Source organism: Rhincodon typus, chromosome 26 (assembly GCF_021869965.1).
Source record: "Rhincodon typus isolate 14 chromosome 26, sRhiTyp1.1, whole genome shotgun sequence".
Classification (NCBI taxonomy): domain Eukaryota; kingdom Metazoa; phylum Chordata; class Chondrichthyes; order Orectolobiformes; family Rhincodontidae; genus Rhincodon; species Rhincodon typus.
This window is the reverse complement of record NC_063357.1, coordinates 9,336,672-9,357,236: the sequence shown is the minus strand read 5'-3', so window position 1 is coordinate 9,357,236 and position 20,565 is coordinate 9,336,672. Positions and strand designations below refer to the sequence as shown.

Genomic DNA, 20,565 nt, shown 5'->3' with positions numbered 1-20,565 from the left:
TTTTTGACAGTGCTGTTTTAGAACTTGATGTGAATGCGTAGCCTACTCTTTCCTCCACTACAATATTGACTACACTTATCAGTTGGCAGGATGGCTGGTTTGTGGTGCAGTGTTGATTCAGTTTCTGCACTGGCTGAGGTCACCATGAAGCACTCTCCTCAATCTCATCCCTCACCTGAGACATGGTGACAGTCAGGTTAAACCGCCACAGTTGTGTCTCTAATGCAGAACAGTTCTATGGTCCTCTCAAACTATCGCGACTTTAACTTTATCTTAGCAAAAAGACTTCATTGTTAATTAATTTGAGACACGTCCTGGGAGTGTGACGATGCTATATAAAATCAGCTTTCTCTCCTAAATGCCCTTGTCATGTATTTAATTTTTGGAGCTGCCATATTTCCTGTTGTCTTTAGGAATCCAGAGTATTAGATTAGGTGGAGATGGTCGCGCAGTGGTAATGGCACTGCACTTGTAATCCAGCATCCCAGGTTCCAGGGGACATGATTTCATATCCCATTGTGATGAAATTTGAAAGCAAAATCTGGAATTAAAAGCTAGCCAAATTGAAATCATGAAACCTTTGCAAATTATCATACCAACCTATCTAATTTACTTAGTCCTCTTATGAAGGAATTTTGCCATGCTTACATGTTAGTTCAGACCCATAGCCAAGTGTTTGACTAACTGCCTTCTGAAATAGTCTTGCAAACCACTAATTTTTCAAACTGCTACAAAGACAAAAGAAAGAAATGAGACTGGATGGACCACATCACATCAGCCTAGGTGCTGGAAATGACAGCCTTGTCAACCCTGGATAGACCATCTTACTAGCATCAAAGTACTTTTGCCAAGCTTCAAGCAACAGTTTGACATAGTCATACTCATGAAATCATATCTTGGGGACTGTCCCAGAAATCACCAAATATTTCTGTCCCACTAGCACAACAGACCCATCAAAAATGGCAGCCCTTCTCGAAGATGCATCTCAGTACCGCTAGATGTAATTACTATACTGTGTATCAGCGGCAGCAGAATTATGTACAACCACAATCTGTCATGATTTAACTGTGAAGATGGGCCAATAATCAATTATGCTCCATTGACCCACAAGACATCAAAAATGTATGAAATCTCAATTAGGCCACAAAGTTGACCAATTTGCTGACTGAATGTTAGTCCAACAAAAGCAAGTTGTCCAGTTTCATCAACCAATAATAAGTCGCAAAGAAAATCATTTGGAATTTTATTACGCTCTTTCTAAAAAGCTCAAAAGCACTCATTCACTATTAAAACAGGCAAAAGCTTTAACCAAACTATGAAAGTTGGAAAAAGGAAATGGGGCATAAAGTGCTGGTGATCGATAATCCAGATCACAGGGGTGGGTTAACTTGTATCCCAGATTTTGATTTCAGCAATGATGACATGCTGTCTATAAAGAGAATAGTTGCTATTCACGTGGGTAGGCGATTTAATGGACCTAGGACTTCGCAAATTAGAATGTTTTCTTTCAGGGTTTCTTGATTTGTCTGGCTTTTCACCTACACTGAGAGATGTGTTCATTTCACAGCTTTTAGAAGTCTCTGGCTGCCCACTATCTACAGATTTGAAGCAAACTGCAGCTCAGCTAATTTGAGGGCAGTCTTTAGATCATCTTAATTCAGATTTTTTTGTCTTGGTAGGTCTGAAATTATCCCATCACTGTTTTGAAAGTCAACATTGCCTTGTACAGTTAGAAATGTTATCACTTGATATTTTTTTCCCCCAAGTTGCGAAACTCTCCTAGTATTTCAGCAATGTTGCAATCCAACTGCCCTTTCAGTTTATAATCCAGAAAAGAAAAAATGTATGGTCCCTCACAGTATACACAGGCTCACCACCACACCCCCCGCCCTCCCCAAACTTGACCATTGCCATCAACTGTAGCTCAATGAAGAGTGTATGATGGGGCATGCCAGGAGCAACACCAGTTGTACCTGAAAATGAGATATCAACCTGGTGAAGTTAGAACACGGGACTATTTGTGTGCCAGATAGTGGAAGCAAGAGACGGGACTAAATGATCCCACAACCAAAGTGTCAGAAATAAGCTTGGCAGTTATGCCATGTCCAGTCATGAATGGCTGTGGACAATTAAACAGCTCATAGGAGGTGGCGTCTCTACAAAAGTGCCCATCATCAATGAGGGGGGATCGAAGCACATCAATGCAAAAGTAGTAAGGCTGATATATTTGCTTTTACCTTAAGCTAGAAAAACTGAAAGGATAATCCATCTTTCCCTTCTCCTGAAGCCCCCAGCATCACTGATGTCAGTCTTCAACCAATTTTATTCAGTCCACATGATATTAAGAAATGGCTGAAGAAACAGACTACTGCAAAAGCTATGGGCCCTGACTGCATTCTGACCTGACATCTTGGGGTCTAGAACGAGCTTCATCCCCAATCAAGCTGTTCTCGTACATCTACGACATTGCCATCTGCCTAGTCTTGTGGAATATTGTCAAGGTATTTCCTGAAAGAGAGAGAGTAGGACCCAGAGATGCCATCAGAACCGAAAAAAGCAAAAGAAAGCAGAAACAGTGCCAGGGGCCAGGATCAAGGGAAGAGAAAGGTTGTGGCAGTGAGAGATAAAAGGCAGCAAAGAGCCCCCTCAACTTGTTTACAGTTGTTGGAGACAAGTGTGACATCAGAGGGAAACACATTTTTTCCATGTCTTTTTTGATTGGCCTAGTGGTTTTAGAAAAAAGTGACAATATTACAGCTGAAGAGTGCAATTAAGGGATTCACTTCTGAAATATTTGGAAACCAAATTAAATGAATAGAAAAAAAAATGGCTGGACAGGCGGTGTTGCAACTGTAGTATGTGGGAGCTGGTGGGCCTTGGTGTGATCTATGGGGGGTGAGCACAACTGCAGCAAAGGTTGGCTGCATGAGGAACTTTGGCTTAGTATTGATGAGCTGGAATTAAAGCTAAGGATGCTACAACACAGGTGTGGGGAAAGATATGTGGACAGTGTTTCAGGACAGTCATACTGTTAGATTAAGTACATCAAATTTGACCTGTAGTCAGGTAATGAAAGGTCTAACTGAAAGTGAGGCAGCGGAGAATCCAGAATTAGCTTGATTAGCCTCCTACAATGCCAGTTTCATTAGATACTTGCTCCTGGTGTAGATGCGGGCACAGATGAAGGGAGAATGAGCGAACTGACCACAGCACTATGGTCCAGAGTACCGTTCAAGGGGGAGGAGAAATGTGACAGTGGATAGCACAGTTATGGTAAGAGATATCTGCAGCAAAGATAATGAGTCCGGAAGGCTGCATTGCCTACCTTATGTTAAGCGCACATGTTTTGGGTTGGAAGACTATGAAGGATCTGGTTGTCATGGTCCTCACTGGTACCAATGACATTGGTAGGATTGTTTGGTTCTGCTGAAGGATTGCAAGCAACCAGGGGCTAAATTAAGAAACAGAAGTATAGAGGTGGTAATATCTGAATTTGTGTCTGAGTCACATACAAATCTGCATAGGGTAAATATGATTATATAAAACTGGTTTTAGGGATGAGAAGTTTCATTTGTACAGGTAAGTTGGAGAAGTTGTGACTGTTTTCCTCTGAGAAATTCAGGCCGAGACGGCATCTGATAGAAGTATTCATAATGATGAGAGGTTTTGACAGATTAGGGAGAAAATGTTCCCACTTGTGAAAGAATCAACACTGAATATGCAGATGTAAAAGAAGCAGAAGTGATATTGTGATGAGATGTATGGGATTTATATATATTTTATAAATTAAATTTTTTAGAATTTTTGATTTTTGGTTCCTATTGTGAAGGATTTAAATAGAAAGAATTTGGCCAGACAGTCCCTCTGAAACAATGTCCTTATCCAGTGTATGCAAGATACCAAGAGTTGTCCTGGAGTGGCTCCTTTTTGGAATGTTCATAGAAGATGGTTTTTCACCAGTTTTCTAAGCCTTTTTTTTTTATTTAAAAGTATAGAGAGGAAAGGGAAGAACAGATCTAGGGGTATGAAACAAGATGATGACTTTGATTAAGACAAGTCAGTGTTGAAAACCAATACGAGTCATCAAGGGCAGGCGTGATGAGCAAGTGGAGCTTCACACAGTGGTTTACAATAAATGGCACGTATATTGGTTCAGGATAATTAACGATTGAAGTTTAGCTTGGGAAACCGAGATATCGAATGCTTTTCGGCAGTTTGGGGAAGACTTGTCTGGGTCAGAAACAACTGTGTTTTCTCTCCTAGCAAAGCGTATAGAAGAACTCAGGGGAAGCGCAGTTAGTTCAGTGTAAAACATTTGTTTGTGAACCTGCAGACCAAGATGACTTTTTCAGAAATCTGGAGGTTACTAAAAGCTGAGAAATCTACACTCTTGACGTTGGTATGTGTTCGTGTAAAAAGATTTCAGAGCTGATAGGCAAACGCTAGAATTAATATAAAACATAGGTATTAAGTTATCCCAGAGCAGTGGGTCTGTAGATTAAGGTGCAGAGATAGCCTTTAGTCAAGTCACATGTTCTTCCTGTTGGATATGAGATGAGGCAAAATTTATGTTCTTGATTGTTTGCAGGAAGTGTGTTTGGTTGTGAATCCTATCTGCTTGCATGGATCGGTTGGAGTGGCAGAGACAATAAGGAATTTACAGGAATCAGGGGAGTGAGGGATAGCAGTGTCAGGAAGATCTAAAAACCACAGATACAGTCGGGTAGATTGGTTACCTTAAGGAGAGGTAGGCAGGTAGTGCACAAGTCTCCTGTGGCTATCCTATCTTAAACAAGTATGCTATTTTGGAAAGTGTTGTTAAACTTGAAAGGGTGCAGAAGAGATTTACAAGGATGTTGCAGGGTTGAAGGATTTGAGATACAGGGAGAGGCTGACTGGCTGGCGCCATTTTCCTTGGAGTGTCAGAAGCTGAGGAGTGATCTAATGGAGGTTTGTAAAATCGTGATCATTAACAATAGGACGAAAAACCTTTTATTTAAATGTGGTTAGAGGCTGGAACTTAGATGTTTATTTGAAAAGAAACAATATCCTGGGTTATTGTGAGAAGGCAGATGAAGGGCACTAAATGAGGTATTCAGTTAGAGAGCCAACGCAGCCATAACCTGAATGTCCTCCTTTTGTGCTGTAACAAATTTATGATTCTGCTTGAGTATTTGCCTCCCTACCTTCCTATTTACTGTGAAACCTCACCTTATGGGGGAAATTCACTGTAGGGTTGTACTTGAGGTAGGTAACTTGTGCTGCAAGGGATCAGTGATGAGAGACATTTGTTGAGTATGCAAACAGGCAATACCCCATTTTCTCTTGCTCTGGGCCTTTGTGAACGCATACATATTTTCATATAGTCAATATTTATTTGACCCTAAGAGTGCAGCAAGGATGTCATGTGGATTTATTGCTGATTGAAAGAAAAGTTAAGAAATAAGCAAAGGATGCATCTGACAGGAACAATTCGAACTTGTACCTGATATGCTTCAATTATTTTTCCACCAAAGACCCTTCTGTCCTTGGAAATTAAGGAAAAGTGAGCATTTTAAGCAGAGGGGAAAAAAGAATCCTGCACCTAATGATGCTACTTGGCCTGCTGTGTTCATCCAGCTCTACACTTTTTGTTATCTCAGATTTTCCAGCATCTGCAGTTAATACTTTCTCTGAAATTAATTCTAATGCTTCCTGAATTCTTTGTCAGAAGTTACAGATGTGAATGCTCACAACTTCAATCAAAATTTGATTGATTGTACATTAGTGTTTGCAACATACTTTTTATGTCCTATTTCTAATGTAATTGTACTTGTGGGTAATGATCTCATGTAAATTGAGAGACTGCTACAGGAATCCAATGATAACACGATAAATAAATGATAGGCTGAATTTTTATGATCTGATAAATGTAATTTGTCACTTGTAAGTTAAGTGAAGTAATAGCTTTTGACTGCACATTCTTGGGTGTGTATGTGCATAGATAGTTAACCGTAGTTACTGCTGAGGGCAGTTTTTCCCAGGCACACATTGTTATTGTTGTGTATGAGTAACTTGAACAGTTTAAAGGAACTTTTGAAAGAAATCTGTTTCATGCTTTGAGATTATGCGCACCAAAGCTTGATTTGAATAGTAGAATAATATCCACCTTTTCTGATGGGTCTACGTACCCATTCGCATTGCTTCCTTGGTCTCTGACTTCTTGTACCTGCTGTCCCTCCTCAGGCATATAATTCAGGGAGATCCCAGATTCAGAGTATACATTGGAATAAGCACAGAATATCTCAGCTGACTTTAAGTGACAGCTGCAGTGCATCTGGTCTTTGTGTTCTTAGGGCTAGGAGGAAAATTTCAAGTAGTGTTGGTATTTGCAGAAATTGACAGTGCTGTCTGTATCTGTAGATGTTTGTCTATTATGACTGTGTTGTTTGATGTACTATCCGACTTCCAAATAATGCTTGTGAAGTTCTCTCTGGAAGGCTGCTGCTACTCTTAGAATTATGTCCAATCTAAGCCACTTTGTCTTCACAAAAGAAATTAAGGATAAAACTTCATTCAAATGACCAAAGCTGACTGTCATTCATACTGAATAAGTCAAGGCACTAACTGCTTTAAATGCTTATGATATCTTGTTTGCTGACTGATTTAGCAGATTATAACCAGATATTTATCACTCTTTCAACGAAAATGTCCCTCTTTGAATCTGTTTTTGCACTAGTTTCCATTTATTACCTGCACCCTGTTCTGTCTTGCCTCAAGACAGTCCGTATTCATTTTAACAATGCTAATTGATATTTTCTGCACGACTGAGAGCCTTTAAAAAGTCTTCAGCCTCAAATGAGTCTTTTGTGCCAAATTACCTGTTTCTGCGCTGTATGTTGCGTGTAACTTCCTTTTCTGGAAGTCTGCTGGTTAAATCTTCCTTGGTGTGTCGGGTAGGAGAGAGGTGCAGGGGGAAAAGAAGAGGCAAAGGGGTAATAAGTTGTTTGATGTCTGAGCATCTTCAGTGCCAAGGAGGCCAAGTCTTCAGGCAAGGCATAGTGTGCTTCTGCACCACCTAGTGGTTGGATAGAGAGTAGCATGCTCTTAGTGCACATTTGCAGATCTGCTCCTCCCCCTTGGTTAGGGATGAGCAGCAAAAGGATTAGGGTGGCAGGGGAATTGGAGATGGAAGCTAACAACAAACAATGATTAAAAATATGGAGTACCAATTGTACTTTAAACACTCATGGGAAAGGTGGAAAATAGAAAAGCAAGCATTTTGTGAGTTAATCAGCATTAGCAAAGAGAGCAGCAAAGTTCATATTTCAGGAGGGAAACTTTTCATCAGAACTGGAAAAAAAAACCTTAATATCTGTTCCATATTTCCAAATCTTTAATTGCTGATTATTACATTTACAAGTCACTGGCAGGGTTAGGAATAGCTGGGTAGTAGACTTGATTGACAACTTTCTCAAAGAGCTAGCATAGGCTTGTTGGCCCAGTGGCTGTCTCCAATGATTGTAAGACTGTAAATACTGTGCTGTGTCTGTTGATGACTGTTCACATTGCAATCAGCACCATCAGTGGGCTATTCCCAATCCTATTGGTGGTGTCACCTAATACTCACTAATTCTTCGATCATGAGTACACGTATGTCAGTCAGTTCTATGGAGTTTAAAGTAATAATGAAAAATCCTGTAGGTGTGGATTGGCTCTGCCAGCATTTAAAAGAAGTGGGTTGATGCAGACAACTTAATGCAGGGTGTTCTGCTACAACGTGTGTTCCGGCAACGCGAATTGGTTATAACGCGACTGACAAGTAGGGGAACGCTATCTGTAAAATGTGAAACTTGTGTTCGCTGTAACGCGATTGTATTGGTGTGTGAAGCAGTATGCGTCAACATCACATGAGTGTTTTGCAGGCTTTGTCCAGTGCTGTGCAATTTTGGAAGAGCAGGCAGTTTGGTGGAAGCTTCTCCCAGAATTTTTTCCAAATTTTAAAACCTTGGATCTGTCAGAGGAGCTCCCAAAATCCAAGAACATTGTGCTAATCTTGCAAAGCAAGTTGAATTTGAAGAACTGGAGAGTGAGGATGTGGAAGAGCTGCTTGAGTCCCACTGTGAAGACCTCTCTAGAGCTGATCCACAACAACTTGTCGCTGAGGGGGAAGTCGAAGCTGGGAAGGTGAAGTCCAGGATGCAGCACCATGAGAGCTTTCCATTTCTGTTTTGTCTTCTATCCTGAGGGAAATTGAGAAGCAGTTGCAGCTCTTAGGGGACAGCAATTACAATGCAGAACAGAGCAGGGTAGCAGTTTGTGCAATAAGATCTTAGTTGGCACTGTATGAACAGCATCTTCATGAAACAAGAAAAAGAGCAAAGCAGCAAAAACTGGATGTCTTTGTTAAGCCAACCCCCAAGAAACAATCAGAAGACAATGAACCACAGCCGTCCACTTGTGGATTAACTAGTTTTCACCCTAACTCTGCAACCACAACTGCACCTGAAGGTGGTGATGATGATGATGACCCTCAGCCCGTGTATAATCAACAGAGTAACCTCAAAACTACCTCCCCCATCAAGTCAGCTTGACATTTTTTTTTCAAGATAAAGTGTTAAATTTACTTTTATTTCATTATTAGATACAAATTAAACTTTTATGCAAACTGTGCTATCCTTTGTGTTAGGCTTTTGAGTGATATTTTTTGGTGGTCTGCCCCAACCCTGCTTTTTCCCATAGGCCCAGTTACTTCTATAGCATGATTTTCTATCAGGTGATGTCGCAGGAACGGAACTAACGCATTATAGCAGAACCTCCCGTAGCGTTAATGGAGAAAAACGGTCAAAGATGCTTCTGAAGTGCACAAGGAAAATATTTTGGTTGTAGGCTAAGAATACAAAAAAACCTCATGAAGCTTTGTTGTAAGTGTTGATTTGTGCTATTTGTGCTCAACCATTTGTTGTTTTCCAGCACCCCATATTCCTCCCACCACCCTCCAATATTCACTGAGCATTTCTCTTTATTTCAGTTTTTCAGCAATTGAAGTCCCCCATCCCACTTTTTGATAGTAAACACTACAAAAAAAACTCCATAACTTGAACTTTGTCCCTGAGTTTGCAACTTTATTTTGTTTTGTTAAATAAGTTTCATTCGTATCATGCTTATACACAGACTATTTGTAAAATAAGTCGGCAATCTTGTCTCAAAGTCTAAATTTAAAAAAAAGGATAGCCACTGGGCTCTGAAATTCTAAAACAATCCCATGCAGTCTTCCCTTCACAGTCACAACTTGAATGTACACCTGCTCAGAGAGCTTCAAGTTGATTTTTTGTTCAGGTAAGCAGAAATCAATAAGTTGCTTCGGAATTAATTCACGAGCAGCTTGTAATTCCAACATTCTTTAGCTCTTTGGGTATATTTCAAATTGACACTTCTAAGTGAAGCTTATAATGTAATGCATTACTTGCCTGAAGCATTTATATCTTTTACACTGATAATATGAAAAGCAAAATTGGGTCACCAAAGAGACAAAAAGCCATTGAGACCTGTTATTTATGGAATCATTTGTAAAGATGATGAGTTGGTTTCAACTTTCTTCCCCTCGACTCCTTCCAATTTACATTCAACAATTCTGGTCGCATAATTAAAACCTCAATAGGTTATATAACCCTTTCTTAAACCATCTGCTACATGGTATCATTCTTGTAACTGTATACATTCTGCAGTCTTCAGTAACCCATTCCATTGAGGAATGCAATGAAGCAAAATATTGCATTAATTTGTCCTTATCATCCATTTATTGCATGAATTGTATAGCTGATAGTGAGTTCCCAGCCGATCAGCGGTTCATATTTGAGTAGAAAAGACTTTTTAAACTGACTGACTGATCTGCATTAATTTCCATCGATGATGCTTTATCTCCAATTTCTAAATTACATATTCCTAATTCTGTTCAAGTTGGGACTAATTAAGTTTTTGTCACTAAATAACATATGGTAATGCATTAAATGCTGCGATAAAATGAGAAATTGTCACTGAACGGGCCCCCACCAAGCTTGTCCTCTGTTTGCGAATCTTGAGGCATATGAGATGAGGATTGAAGCAAGTGAGTTGATTCAATAAACTCACTGATAATACAAAACAAATCTTAGCATATTTTTCACTGGGTGACCATAGGTTCCACCTTATCTAAACTTCCCTTTCACCAGCAGCTAAAAATAGAAGTACCTTAAATTGCTTTGTTAACCGTTCTATTATTTGAATCTTGCTCCATTGAGCACTTAGTAGCAATATGCCCAAAGGGGACAAAAATGGCAGATCAGGGATTATAGTCCACAAAAATCAGACTGATTTAATTACCTCTTCACTCAGCTAGGCATGAAGTTTTCCCCTTGATTATAGTAATGGTTTGGCAGCTTCTTCGTCCTTTGATGCCGTGGCCTCATTCTTTTCCTCTACACGTTTGACATGCTCCAGTTTTACAGTTGCTGCATCAGCTGGCAGTTGGCTTGGACCACTGGACCAGAAATCATCATTTCTTTTTGTCTGCTTTTTCAGGGCGGACTTGAGAATGTAAACCTGATAGGCCAAAGAAATCGTTGATACAAGCAATATGGTGCAGAGGACAATCAATATACCTATAACAATTAAGATAGTGAGAATTTTTTGGCCATTTGATCCTTGACTTGAAGGTGTGCCGTTGCTGGCTTTGGTAGTTGTCCAAAGAGGAATTGTGGTGATAGTGATTTTTTTGGTGGTTGTAAGAACAGAATTGGGATCCTCAGTAAGGTGTTTGCCCTGCGTCATGAGTTGTTCGGAACCGTCCGTAACATAGTCATCGTCAGTAGTAACATCATTATAAACAGTTGTTGGATGATCAGGACCCTCGGTACTATATTTGCTCTGCATCATGAGACGTTCGGGACCCTCAGTAACATATTCTTCCTCAGTAGTAACATCATCATAGACAGTTGTTAGACGATCAGGCCCCTTGGTACTATATTTGCTCTGCATCATGAGGAGTTCCGGACCCTCAGTAACATATTCTTCCTCAGTAGTAACATCATCATAGACAGTTGTTAGACGATCAGGACCCTCGGTACTATATTTGCTCTGCATCATGAGGAGTTCGGGACCCTCAGTAACATATTCTTCCTCGGTCGTTAGGAAATCAGGGGGATCACTGATGTATTCTTCAGTTGTAACAATTGGTATACAATTAACCTTGATGTGACTAAATAGCAGAACCAAGATTACAGATTCCACCAACGAGTATGTTAGATATTGATTCATTGTTCCTGGGCCTTCACCTGTCAATATACCATATAAAAGAGGTTGTGATTAGTATGTGAATGTTTTGTGCCAATGCGTTAGAATAGAGCAGCAAAGAAATCAGTTAAACCTTCAACCTGTCAGATTTAGTAATTTTTCTTTCAATTACATTCCATTTAAATTGACATAGCTCGTATTGGATTAGCAAAACACAAGTACTTTTAATTACTCATTCTTAAAACTTTTTGGTTGCATCATATTTCTGTTCTAAGCCAATGTTTAGGTGTAGCAGCTCTGTAAATTGGACAGATTTATTTTGGAACATAAGTACAGGAGTAGGCCATTGAGCCCATCAAGCATGTTTCTCCATTTAATGTGATCGTGGCTGATAGAGCCCAGACCATCCCTGTAACCCTTTACACCATTAGTAATCTGAAATCTATCAATCTCTGTTTTAAGCATACACAAAGACTGTGATTTCACAGTGCTCTGGGACGGAGAATTTCAAGACTGACAACCCGATGAGTTTAAAAAATATTTTATCATTTCAGTGCTAAATGGCATTTGCCTTATTTTCAAATTTGTCCCCGGTCCTAGACTTCCTAACCAGAGAAAACATTTTACCTGCATCTACCCTGTCTGTACCTCTAAAATTCTGTGGGTTTCAGTGAGAGCACCTCTCATTATTCAAAACTCCAAAGAATATGGACCCAATTTACTCAAACTGTCTTCATAAGACAGTCCTGTCATTCTGGACTTGGACTTTTTGAATAGATTGAGACTCCATCGAGTGACTGGGTGTCAATGTTCATGTTGGTGAGAATCTAAAAGGTCATCTTTTTTTCGTGCCTAGTCAGTCCTTTCTCTCGGGACTACCAATGAGGGCTGCATTGGAGGTACACTGTCCAGGTGGCAAGTGTGTGTTTTTATAAACTTTGAGCAGTGGTTCACTGGGTGCAAAGTTAAATGGGGACAGAATTTTCAGTACTTCAAACTCTAAAGCCAAATAAGCCCCGTTCGTGAAGATGAGGTCCTCTCCACTCAGTCTTTGCTATTCCAGGTTTATCTGGTACAGTCATTTGCTGGATGGACTCAGTCGTTCAAGAACCTTGGGGTAACTTTCAAATGTGTATAAACTTGAAATGTTTTTAGCCTTGCATGTAACCACAGATCAATGCGCTCAGTGTTTGACACACAGTCTTAGCCTAACATGATGCTGATTTTGTTATGAAGATGGTGTGAAACTTGGACAGGAACTTGTTAGCAGTTGTGTTCCCATGCTCCTGGGCCCCTTATTCAACAAGGTGTTGGAGGTCATGGCTTTGTGGATAAATGTACACGACATGGACTGTAGCAGTTGAATTTAAAATGAGAGATTCTTTTGCCTTCGTCTCAGAGGGCCTTGGGGGCGGGTGGGGGGGGGGGTCTGTGTGTGTGTGTGTGTGTGTGTGTGTGTGTGTGTGTGTGTGTGTGTTTGAGAGAGAGATGGATGATTGATAGTGAGTTTAACTTGAGGGTCACTACACTTCAGGTGAGGGGTCTGTGGTTGAGAAGGTTGATCTCGTAAATCACTAGTTCAAAATTATAAAATTTGAAATAGATTCTATGGAAATGTATTACATTTCAAATACATTTCACACTGTAATGGCATCAAGTAAATAGAATTGAGAGATCAAGCTTAAAAATTTGCTTGTTTATACAAGTTCCAAACTTGTAGCAGAGCTTGCTCTCAAAAACTGTGAATACCTCTCCGAAAGGCCTTTGAAAACATGAAAGTACTTACTCTGACATACTCTGCAGTTGGACTGATTCCCCGAGATACAGACAGATTATCGTGGGTATCAAAGGGTGGGGCAAAGTGCTCAATGTTGTGCTACTTCGCAGAATTTCTGTCAGATTGGACGTGTGCAATATGTATGACTGATAAAATCGCTTGTGATAATGTAATCATAGCTTAAACTTGTAACTTGTAATTTGGTAAGGGGAAGAATTAGAAGGGAATTGGGAAATACAGCTTTCCATATTTGGAGGGCAGTGTCAAAGTCCCATTTTCACTGAAGGATTTTTCCTTTGGTTAGATTCTCTGCTCCAAAAAAAATTTCCTGACCAACAGTGAGTTCTCTTTTATCAGTTTCTAATGCTTATCAACGTCAGTCCTTAAACTTTGATATTATCTGCAGAGATCAGTGAAGATTGAACTTCAATACATTATTGAAGGTGGACCTCAGGAAATATGCAAAGTTCACCTTAGTTATGGTTTTTGTAACTGGCAAAGTGAATTCCTTACCTGGATTAAACTTGAACTCACCTGCTCAAAACAAAAGACTGGAAACCAGGGGTAACAGCATTACAAAATGTTGTGGATCTTGTAACAGTTTTTGATGCAGTGACTGTACTGACTGCATCCTTATTGTAGTTTCCCTGGTCCTAATGAGCATTCAAGCACTGACAACGATAAACACAATAGGAACCCTTCTGAGGAACGGTCACTGGACCCGAAATGTTAACTCTGCTTTTTCCTTCACAGACGCTGCCAGACCTGCTGAGCTTTTCCAGCAACTTTGTTTTTGATAAACACAATGGTGATGTTTTAATTAAATGGGGTTTATGTTCCTTCTTTTGACCTACCCATCTGAAGAACTGCAGTGGAGTTCCATCTCTTCAGAACAAGGTGGGGTCAAGTGTTCATAGAATAGAATCCCTACAGTGGAGAAACAGGCCTTTCAGCCCATCAAGTCCACACCGACCCTCAGAGCACCCACCCAAACCCACCTAATCTACACATCCCTGAACACTGCGGGACAATTTAGCATTGCCAATCCACCTAGCCTGCATATCTTTGGACTGTGGGAGGAAACCGGAGCACCCGGAGGAAACCCACGCAACACGGGGAGAATGTGCAAACTCCACACAGCCAGTCGCCCGAGGGTGGAATCGAACCCAGGTCCCTGGCGCTGTGAGGCAGCAGTGCTAACCACTGAGCCACTGTGCCACCCCAAATGATGTCCATGAGCATTAGAAACTTTGAAAGAAGACATTACTGCTGGTCTCGGCATTTTATTTTTGGAGAAAGAATCTAATCAAAGGATTTTTTTTTTTTTTGAAGAACAAGTCCTTCAGAATGAAAACAGGACTTCAACACTGCCCTGCAAATATGGAAAGCCATATTTTCCACTTTCCAATCTAATTCTTTCCCTTGCCAAGCTACAAGTTCTGTGATTAGGAGCACAGACTTCAGAGGAGGCCATTTGGTCCTACAAGCCTGCTCACCCATGAATTAAGATTATATTTTGTATTGTTGTGGTCTCAAGTCAACTTTCCTGTTGGCCCCTTTCCCCACCTCCAAACTAAACCTTGCAGGTTTCCTTGCGTGTCAAAAATCTAAATCAGCATTGAATAAATTCACTGACCCAGCTTCCACTGATTTCTGGGTGGAGAATTCCACAGACTGACTGCTGTCTGAGAGAAAATTGATCTCCTCATCCAGTCTTTACAGTGAGAATTCACCCATTAAAGAAGCAGCAGTTAGTGCCATGTTAAGCTGTGCTTTCAGATTTATTTTCTCCTTCACAAACCTCCACTAGTTCTCCAAAGTTTTGCTGTGTATTAGAGTAGTTGGAAACTGGACACTTCGTGAACGATAGAATACATCAAACAAAAGTAGTGTTTAAAACTACCAAAAATGTTGAAGCTGTGCAGATTTTTGGAGACAGTAATGGAAACACAGTATCCTCCAGTTCTGCAGTATTCAAGCACACCTTCAAAAGTCTTGCAAGCACTGAGGTATTTGTGTTTACGGTTAATCAAAAATATGCTACCCTTGCATGCTCTTAAATCAAAAGTTTGGTTGAAGATGAATGCAGTAAATGTTCATTAACCCAGAGAAAAGTAACAGTTATTTCCTACCTCCAGTACCTCCTTATCCACTTTACTTTCTTCTGATCAATATGGATGAAATGTACTCCAAAGTTTTTGGTAGATTTGCCCAGTTGCTTGACCAGATAAGTGACTTAACGAATGTCAGGTCAGATTAAGATTGAAAACCACCTTGCTCAATCCCATTTGCATCATTTGTTTTTATACTGGTGATGTTGATAGACCACGAATGATGAGCACATTTCCTACTTAACATGTACAGCTTTAAATTAGAGCCCTGCAGCATCTTTAAAACGGTTTTGAGAGACTGGTTTGAAAGCTTGAGAGAGCAGCCGGGACAGGTTTTGTGTGTTTAGCAAGGAGGTGGCAGGCGTGGTGAAAAAAAAAATAGGAAATGTTGCAAGCATAACAAAAGTTAAATGTGAAAGCAAGATGACTCAATGGTTTCCAGTCTTAGAATGTAGCCAGAATTCTGTAAGAAAATTTGTGGGGGAAAAAAGCACAGAAGTCAGGAATGACAAACAACATCTAAAAGTCAAATCTAGAGTTCTGACTGTTACTGAATTTAACCAGGAAGCAAAAGAAACATGGATACAAAAACGAATCCCTTTTGGGGAAAATTAAAATGGTCGTGGGTGATTCGGGTGTTTGATCTGCCCCGATGTTCCTATGTCAATTTAATGTAGTGGAAATTCTCCGGAATGACTTTTCAAATTGGCCGTGCTCGTTGTGATTTTCTTCAAAATTTAACTTGCATTACTGGTTTATTACTGAATTTTTAAAAGTCGATTTATTTTCTAACAGATTACTGATCTTATTATGATTTTGTTACTGGGATGAGGATGTCTCTGGCAAGGGCAGATTTTATCGCCCATCCTGAATCCATTTCAGAGAGCAGTTAAGATGCAACCAGATGGCTGTGTGTCTGAAGTCACATGTAGGCCAGACCAGGTCAGACGGTAGTTTCCTTCATTAAAGGGCATTAGTGAACTGGATGGGTTTTTCTGACAATCGGCAATGGCTTCATAAGTCATCATTAGACTCGTAATTTCAGATTCTTACTGAATTCAAATTCCACCATCTGCAGTGACAGGATTTGAACCCAAGTCTCCAGAGATATTAGGAGAGATAGTAGGAACTGCAGATGCTGGAGAATCTGAGATAACAAGGTGTAGACCTGGATGAACACAGGCCAAGCAGCATCAGAGGAGCAGGAAGGCTGACGTTTCGGGCCTAGACCATTCTTCTCCAGAGTATTGCTTGGGTCTCTTAATTCACAGCCCAGCGATAATACCGTTAGGCCATCACCTCACTGTAAGGATGAGGATATCTCTGGCAAGGACATAGTTTATTGCCCATCCTGAATCAGTTTCAGAGAGCACTTAAGAGGCAACGAGTTTAGGTGGGGTTTCAAGTTCCTATAAGCCACACTAGATAAGGACCACAGAATACCTCACTGAAGGATGATAGTTTCATTGATTATTTTTTCATGTTTATTATTAATATGATCAGCTTTATCAATTAATTGAATTTGAGTATTGCTGCAAAAAGATGCATTTTGTTGAAGTTTTTTTTAACTCTTGAGCTCATCACATCATTTCATAAGAGTATCAATTGGAGATTGAATCCAACATGCATACTGAGAGAGGACTGTGTTGATTGGATTGCAAGTGAACTCTGGCAGGTGTATTGTTGTGGAGAATGCACCACGTAATGATGATTGTCAGCTAACGATCAGACTTAGTTTAAGTTTTAAACCAGGGAAGTTGATTGGTGTTTGTCACTAACAGGATACTGTTGACCAGCAAAAAAGATGTTCTGCTTATCTTAAAAATGAGTAAATTTAGTGTGTGAAATTCATTGCCTGTGTTGTCAGGTATGCAGACCAAATAACCCAAATGGTTGGTAATCTTGTAAAATGACATATCCCCATTGGCATTTTGTACCAATGTACTGACCATAACCAGTCAGCCTGGTTTTACAAAATATGTGATAGTGTCCAAAATTAGATGTGATTATGCAATTAGTTCAATTCCAAATTTCCAGGTGGACTCAGTGAGATGCATTTGGTGTGCAAGAAGCTATATATCTTAAAACACAAGGGCCTGTTCTTTGCAGACATTGCGCTGATCATCTTCCAACTCAAGAAAGTAGATACCTGCAGTTCAGTAGTTTCAGGGCAATGCCTTGTCCAATCAGTCAACGTAACTGCTTTAAAATTAAACAAATTTAAATAAAGCCTGCCAGCAAATTGTCAATAGTCATTAACTGGTACATTCTCCATGACAGTGCCTGTATCAAAACACTCGACATTCATACAACACAAATGTTGGTTTTCCATTTAAATTTTTATTCTTGTGAATTGTCCCGATGAGTTCAGGATGAAAAGTCTCTTTCAGCAATATGTGAGTACTACACTATCAAACAACTAATTAATTGAATTTAAACTTTTTTCTAACTGTTGCGCTTAAGTTTAAACTCATCAGTGATACAATAGTCTGGTCTTTTGGATTGCAAGTAACATTCAAATTACATACCAATAACATTACTCCTGTTCTGCTGTGTCCCAGGGTGAACCTCTGTGGTGTGTCACAATTTAAAGTGCACTATAAAGTGCATCAATTTTAGCAAGTATGAAAGGGAATGTTAGAAATATGGCTGTATGCCAAGAAATGTGTGACATGGAAACAATTATTAAAAGCAGAGCCCTGTTTTTGTAAAGAGTTAACTTCTTAAGGTGATGAAAAAGGTGTGTGGTTTAAGCAGAAAAGTGGGTTTAATTTAGGTGATGCAGAGAAAAGCCAGGGTGCGAATTTCTTGAGTTAAATCATCCTGTTTATGTGCTGGAAAATGCTCTGGTCCTCTGAAGGAAAGCAACCCAGAGAGATTCTCAGCCTCATTGTGCACATTTTCTAAAATCACTAACAAAAACTGTTCCATTGAAATAAACTAAACCGACCAACATTTGTTTATAATGAATGTTTTATAGCATTTACGAAAAAGTTGATGCTTTGAAGGCACAATTTGAGGTATATGGATATGATTTTATTGCCATTACTTAAACGTGGCTACAAGGTTGGCAAATGAACATCTAAAGCTATTTGTCATTTAGAAATGACAGATAAAATGTAAAAGGAGGAAGGGTACCACACTGAATGAGGGATAAGTTCAGTGTCTTAGTTAGAGAGGATCTTGCATCAAAAGATCAAGATGTAGGGGATCGGTTTTGGTGTAATGAAGAAACAATAAGGCCGAGAAAATGTGCTTATAGGCCAAGAAGAGAGATAATGTTGGGCATTGTGTGTAAATCAAGGAATTTGTAATGTGATCAATATCATTTTTAAAAACCTACAGTTTGCAGATGGGCTGAGTAAACCTGATGACCACTCATTCTGCGAAGAATGAATTATCAACATGTGTCCGAGCTAGTTTTCTGGGGTAGTGTTTTGAAAAATCTACTTGGGACCAGGCTAATTTAGATTGACTGACTATTTTATGATAAGAAAGGATTAATTAATAGAGATAGTAGGAACTGCAGATGCTGGAGAATCTTCTGAAGAAATTTCTGAAGAAGGGTCTAGACCCGAAACGTCAGCTTTCCTGCTCCTCTGATGCTGCTTGGCCTGCTGTGTTCATCCGGCTCTACACCTTGTTGTCTAGGATTAATTAATAACCTTGTTAAGGAACCTTTGGGAAAGAGTGACTATAATATAAACAGAATTTTGCATCAGGTTGAAATATGTCACATCAGTCTCCAGATTGTGAACATGGGTCAGTTCTAGAGTCAGTTCATAAGTTGATTTGTAAGTAGGTCAGAACACAATGCAAGACAATGTAAAGGAGAAGGAAATATTTGTTTGTTGGGTCTTTAACATTGCATCCCTGTGTAGGATTGCGTTTATAAGTTAGGCATTCCTAAATCGGAGACGTCAAGTTAAGTACTTGGTCTATAACAGCTACACGTTCCCCTGAGGCACAAGCACTTGAAGGGAAAAGTGAATCAACTGTGGCTAATGAAAGATGTAAAAGATTGCATGAGATCTGAGGAAGTGTCTTATAAGGATGCCAGAAAAAGCCTGAGGACTGGAAGCAATTTAAAACCCAGCAAAGGAGGACAAAGAAACAAACGGCAAAAAGAATATGAGTAGAAACCAATGAGAGACATAAAGATGGACTGTATGGGCCTTTTTAGGTATGTGGAAAGAGAAAGATTAATGAGGACAAGTATGGGTCCATTACACGTGGAGACAGGATATTTATTGTGGAGAACCAAAATGGTGAGGAAACTAAATGATTATTTGCATTTGTCTTCATGGAATAAGATGCGGAAAATCTCCCAGAAATTCTAGGCAAGCAAGGGACTTGTGTAACTGAAGAGCTAAAACAATTTCGTGTGAGTAAAGAAATGAAACTTGAAAAATTAACTGGATTAGGGATTTATTAATTTCCCGGCCCAGATGAGCCTTATCCCCAGAATGTTGAATAAAGTAGCAATTGAGATAGATGCATTAATAGTTACCTTTTGACTTCTGAAAGGGTTGCTGCTGACCAAGTTAGCAAATTTAACTCCACTGTTTAAAAAGGAAGAACTGCAGATATGTCGCAGGAAAGATGTTAGAATCTGTTATAAAAGATGTGGTAACTGGACATTTAGAAAAGAATAGTAAACTTGGGAAGATTCAACGTGAATTTATGAAATGGAAATCATGTTGACAGACCTGTTGGAATATTCTTGAGGATGCTGCTTGTCATATAGATAAAGGAGCATGGAGTATTTAAGTTTCGAGAAGTCATGTAATGTCCCATGAAGGAAGTTAGTCACTAAACTTAGAGTGCGTTGATTGTGTGTATACAAGTATGGCTTAAGGATCGGTCAACAACAGAAACGGGAGTATGGATAAATTAATGGCTTTCATGATGGCAGGTTGTTACTAGTGGGGTATGTGATAAAGTCTCATAACTTATTATTTGAAAGCTTATGTTTCTCAAGTGGATGAGAAATTAAGTTTAGTTGTCATTTCTATGAAAGTGTGACTTTTTTTAAGTGATCAGTCATCTTGAACAGATTCAAACGGTATTTCTAAGAAACCATATGATAGCTAAATGGCTTGTGAGCACCACTACTCCCCTGCAAAAAAAAACGAGTTTGCTGAAACAGAAACAGAAATTGCTGGAAAACCTGAGCAGGTCTGGCAGCATCTGTAAAGAGAAATTGGAGTGATCCTTCCTCAGAAGTTTGCTGACTTGGGTTTAACCACCCAGAGAGAGCGAGGGCCAGGAACCAGTTGATTCAAAGAGATAGTAGAAACTGCAGATGCTGGAGAATCTGAGATAACCAGGTGTAGAGCTGGATGAACACAGCAGGCCAAGCAGCATCAGAGGAGCAGGAAGGCTGACGTTTCGGGCCTAGACCCTGATGAAGGGTCTAGGCCCGAA

The 20,565-nt window shown here is 39.7% G+C and overlaps 2 protein-coding genes across 8 annotated transcripts in view; one reads left to right on the top strand and one right to left on the bottom strand.

The window, feature by feature from the left end:
* The window catches only part of nf1a (neurofibromin 1a), a 275,275-nt gene that overhangs the window by 185,238 nt on the left and 69,472 nt on the right, over nucleotides 1–20,565 (top strand). The gene's annotated exons all lie outside the window — the stretch shown is intronic.
* On the bottom strand, nucleotides 9,084–15,680 carry LOC109935324. The gene is made up of 2 exons (XM_020533983.2): nucleotides 15,160–15,680; nucleotides 9,084–11,291 (listed from the first exon to the last, which is right to left on the bottom strand). The coding sequence occupies exon 2, from the start codon at nucleotides 11,272–11,274 to the stop codon at nucleotides 10,378–10,380; it is 897 nt and encodes a 298-aa protein (XP_020389572.2). The 5' UTR covers nucleotides 11,275–11,291; nucleotides 15,160–15,680; the 3' UTR covers nucleotides 9,084–10,377.

Excerpts from the sequence above, each read along its gene's own strand:
- LOC109935324 (XM_020533983.2), bottom strand. The coding sequence starts at position 11,274 with ATGAATCAATATCTAACATACTCGTTGGTGGAATCTGTAATCTTGGTT.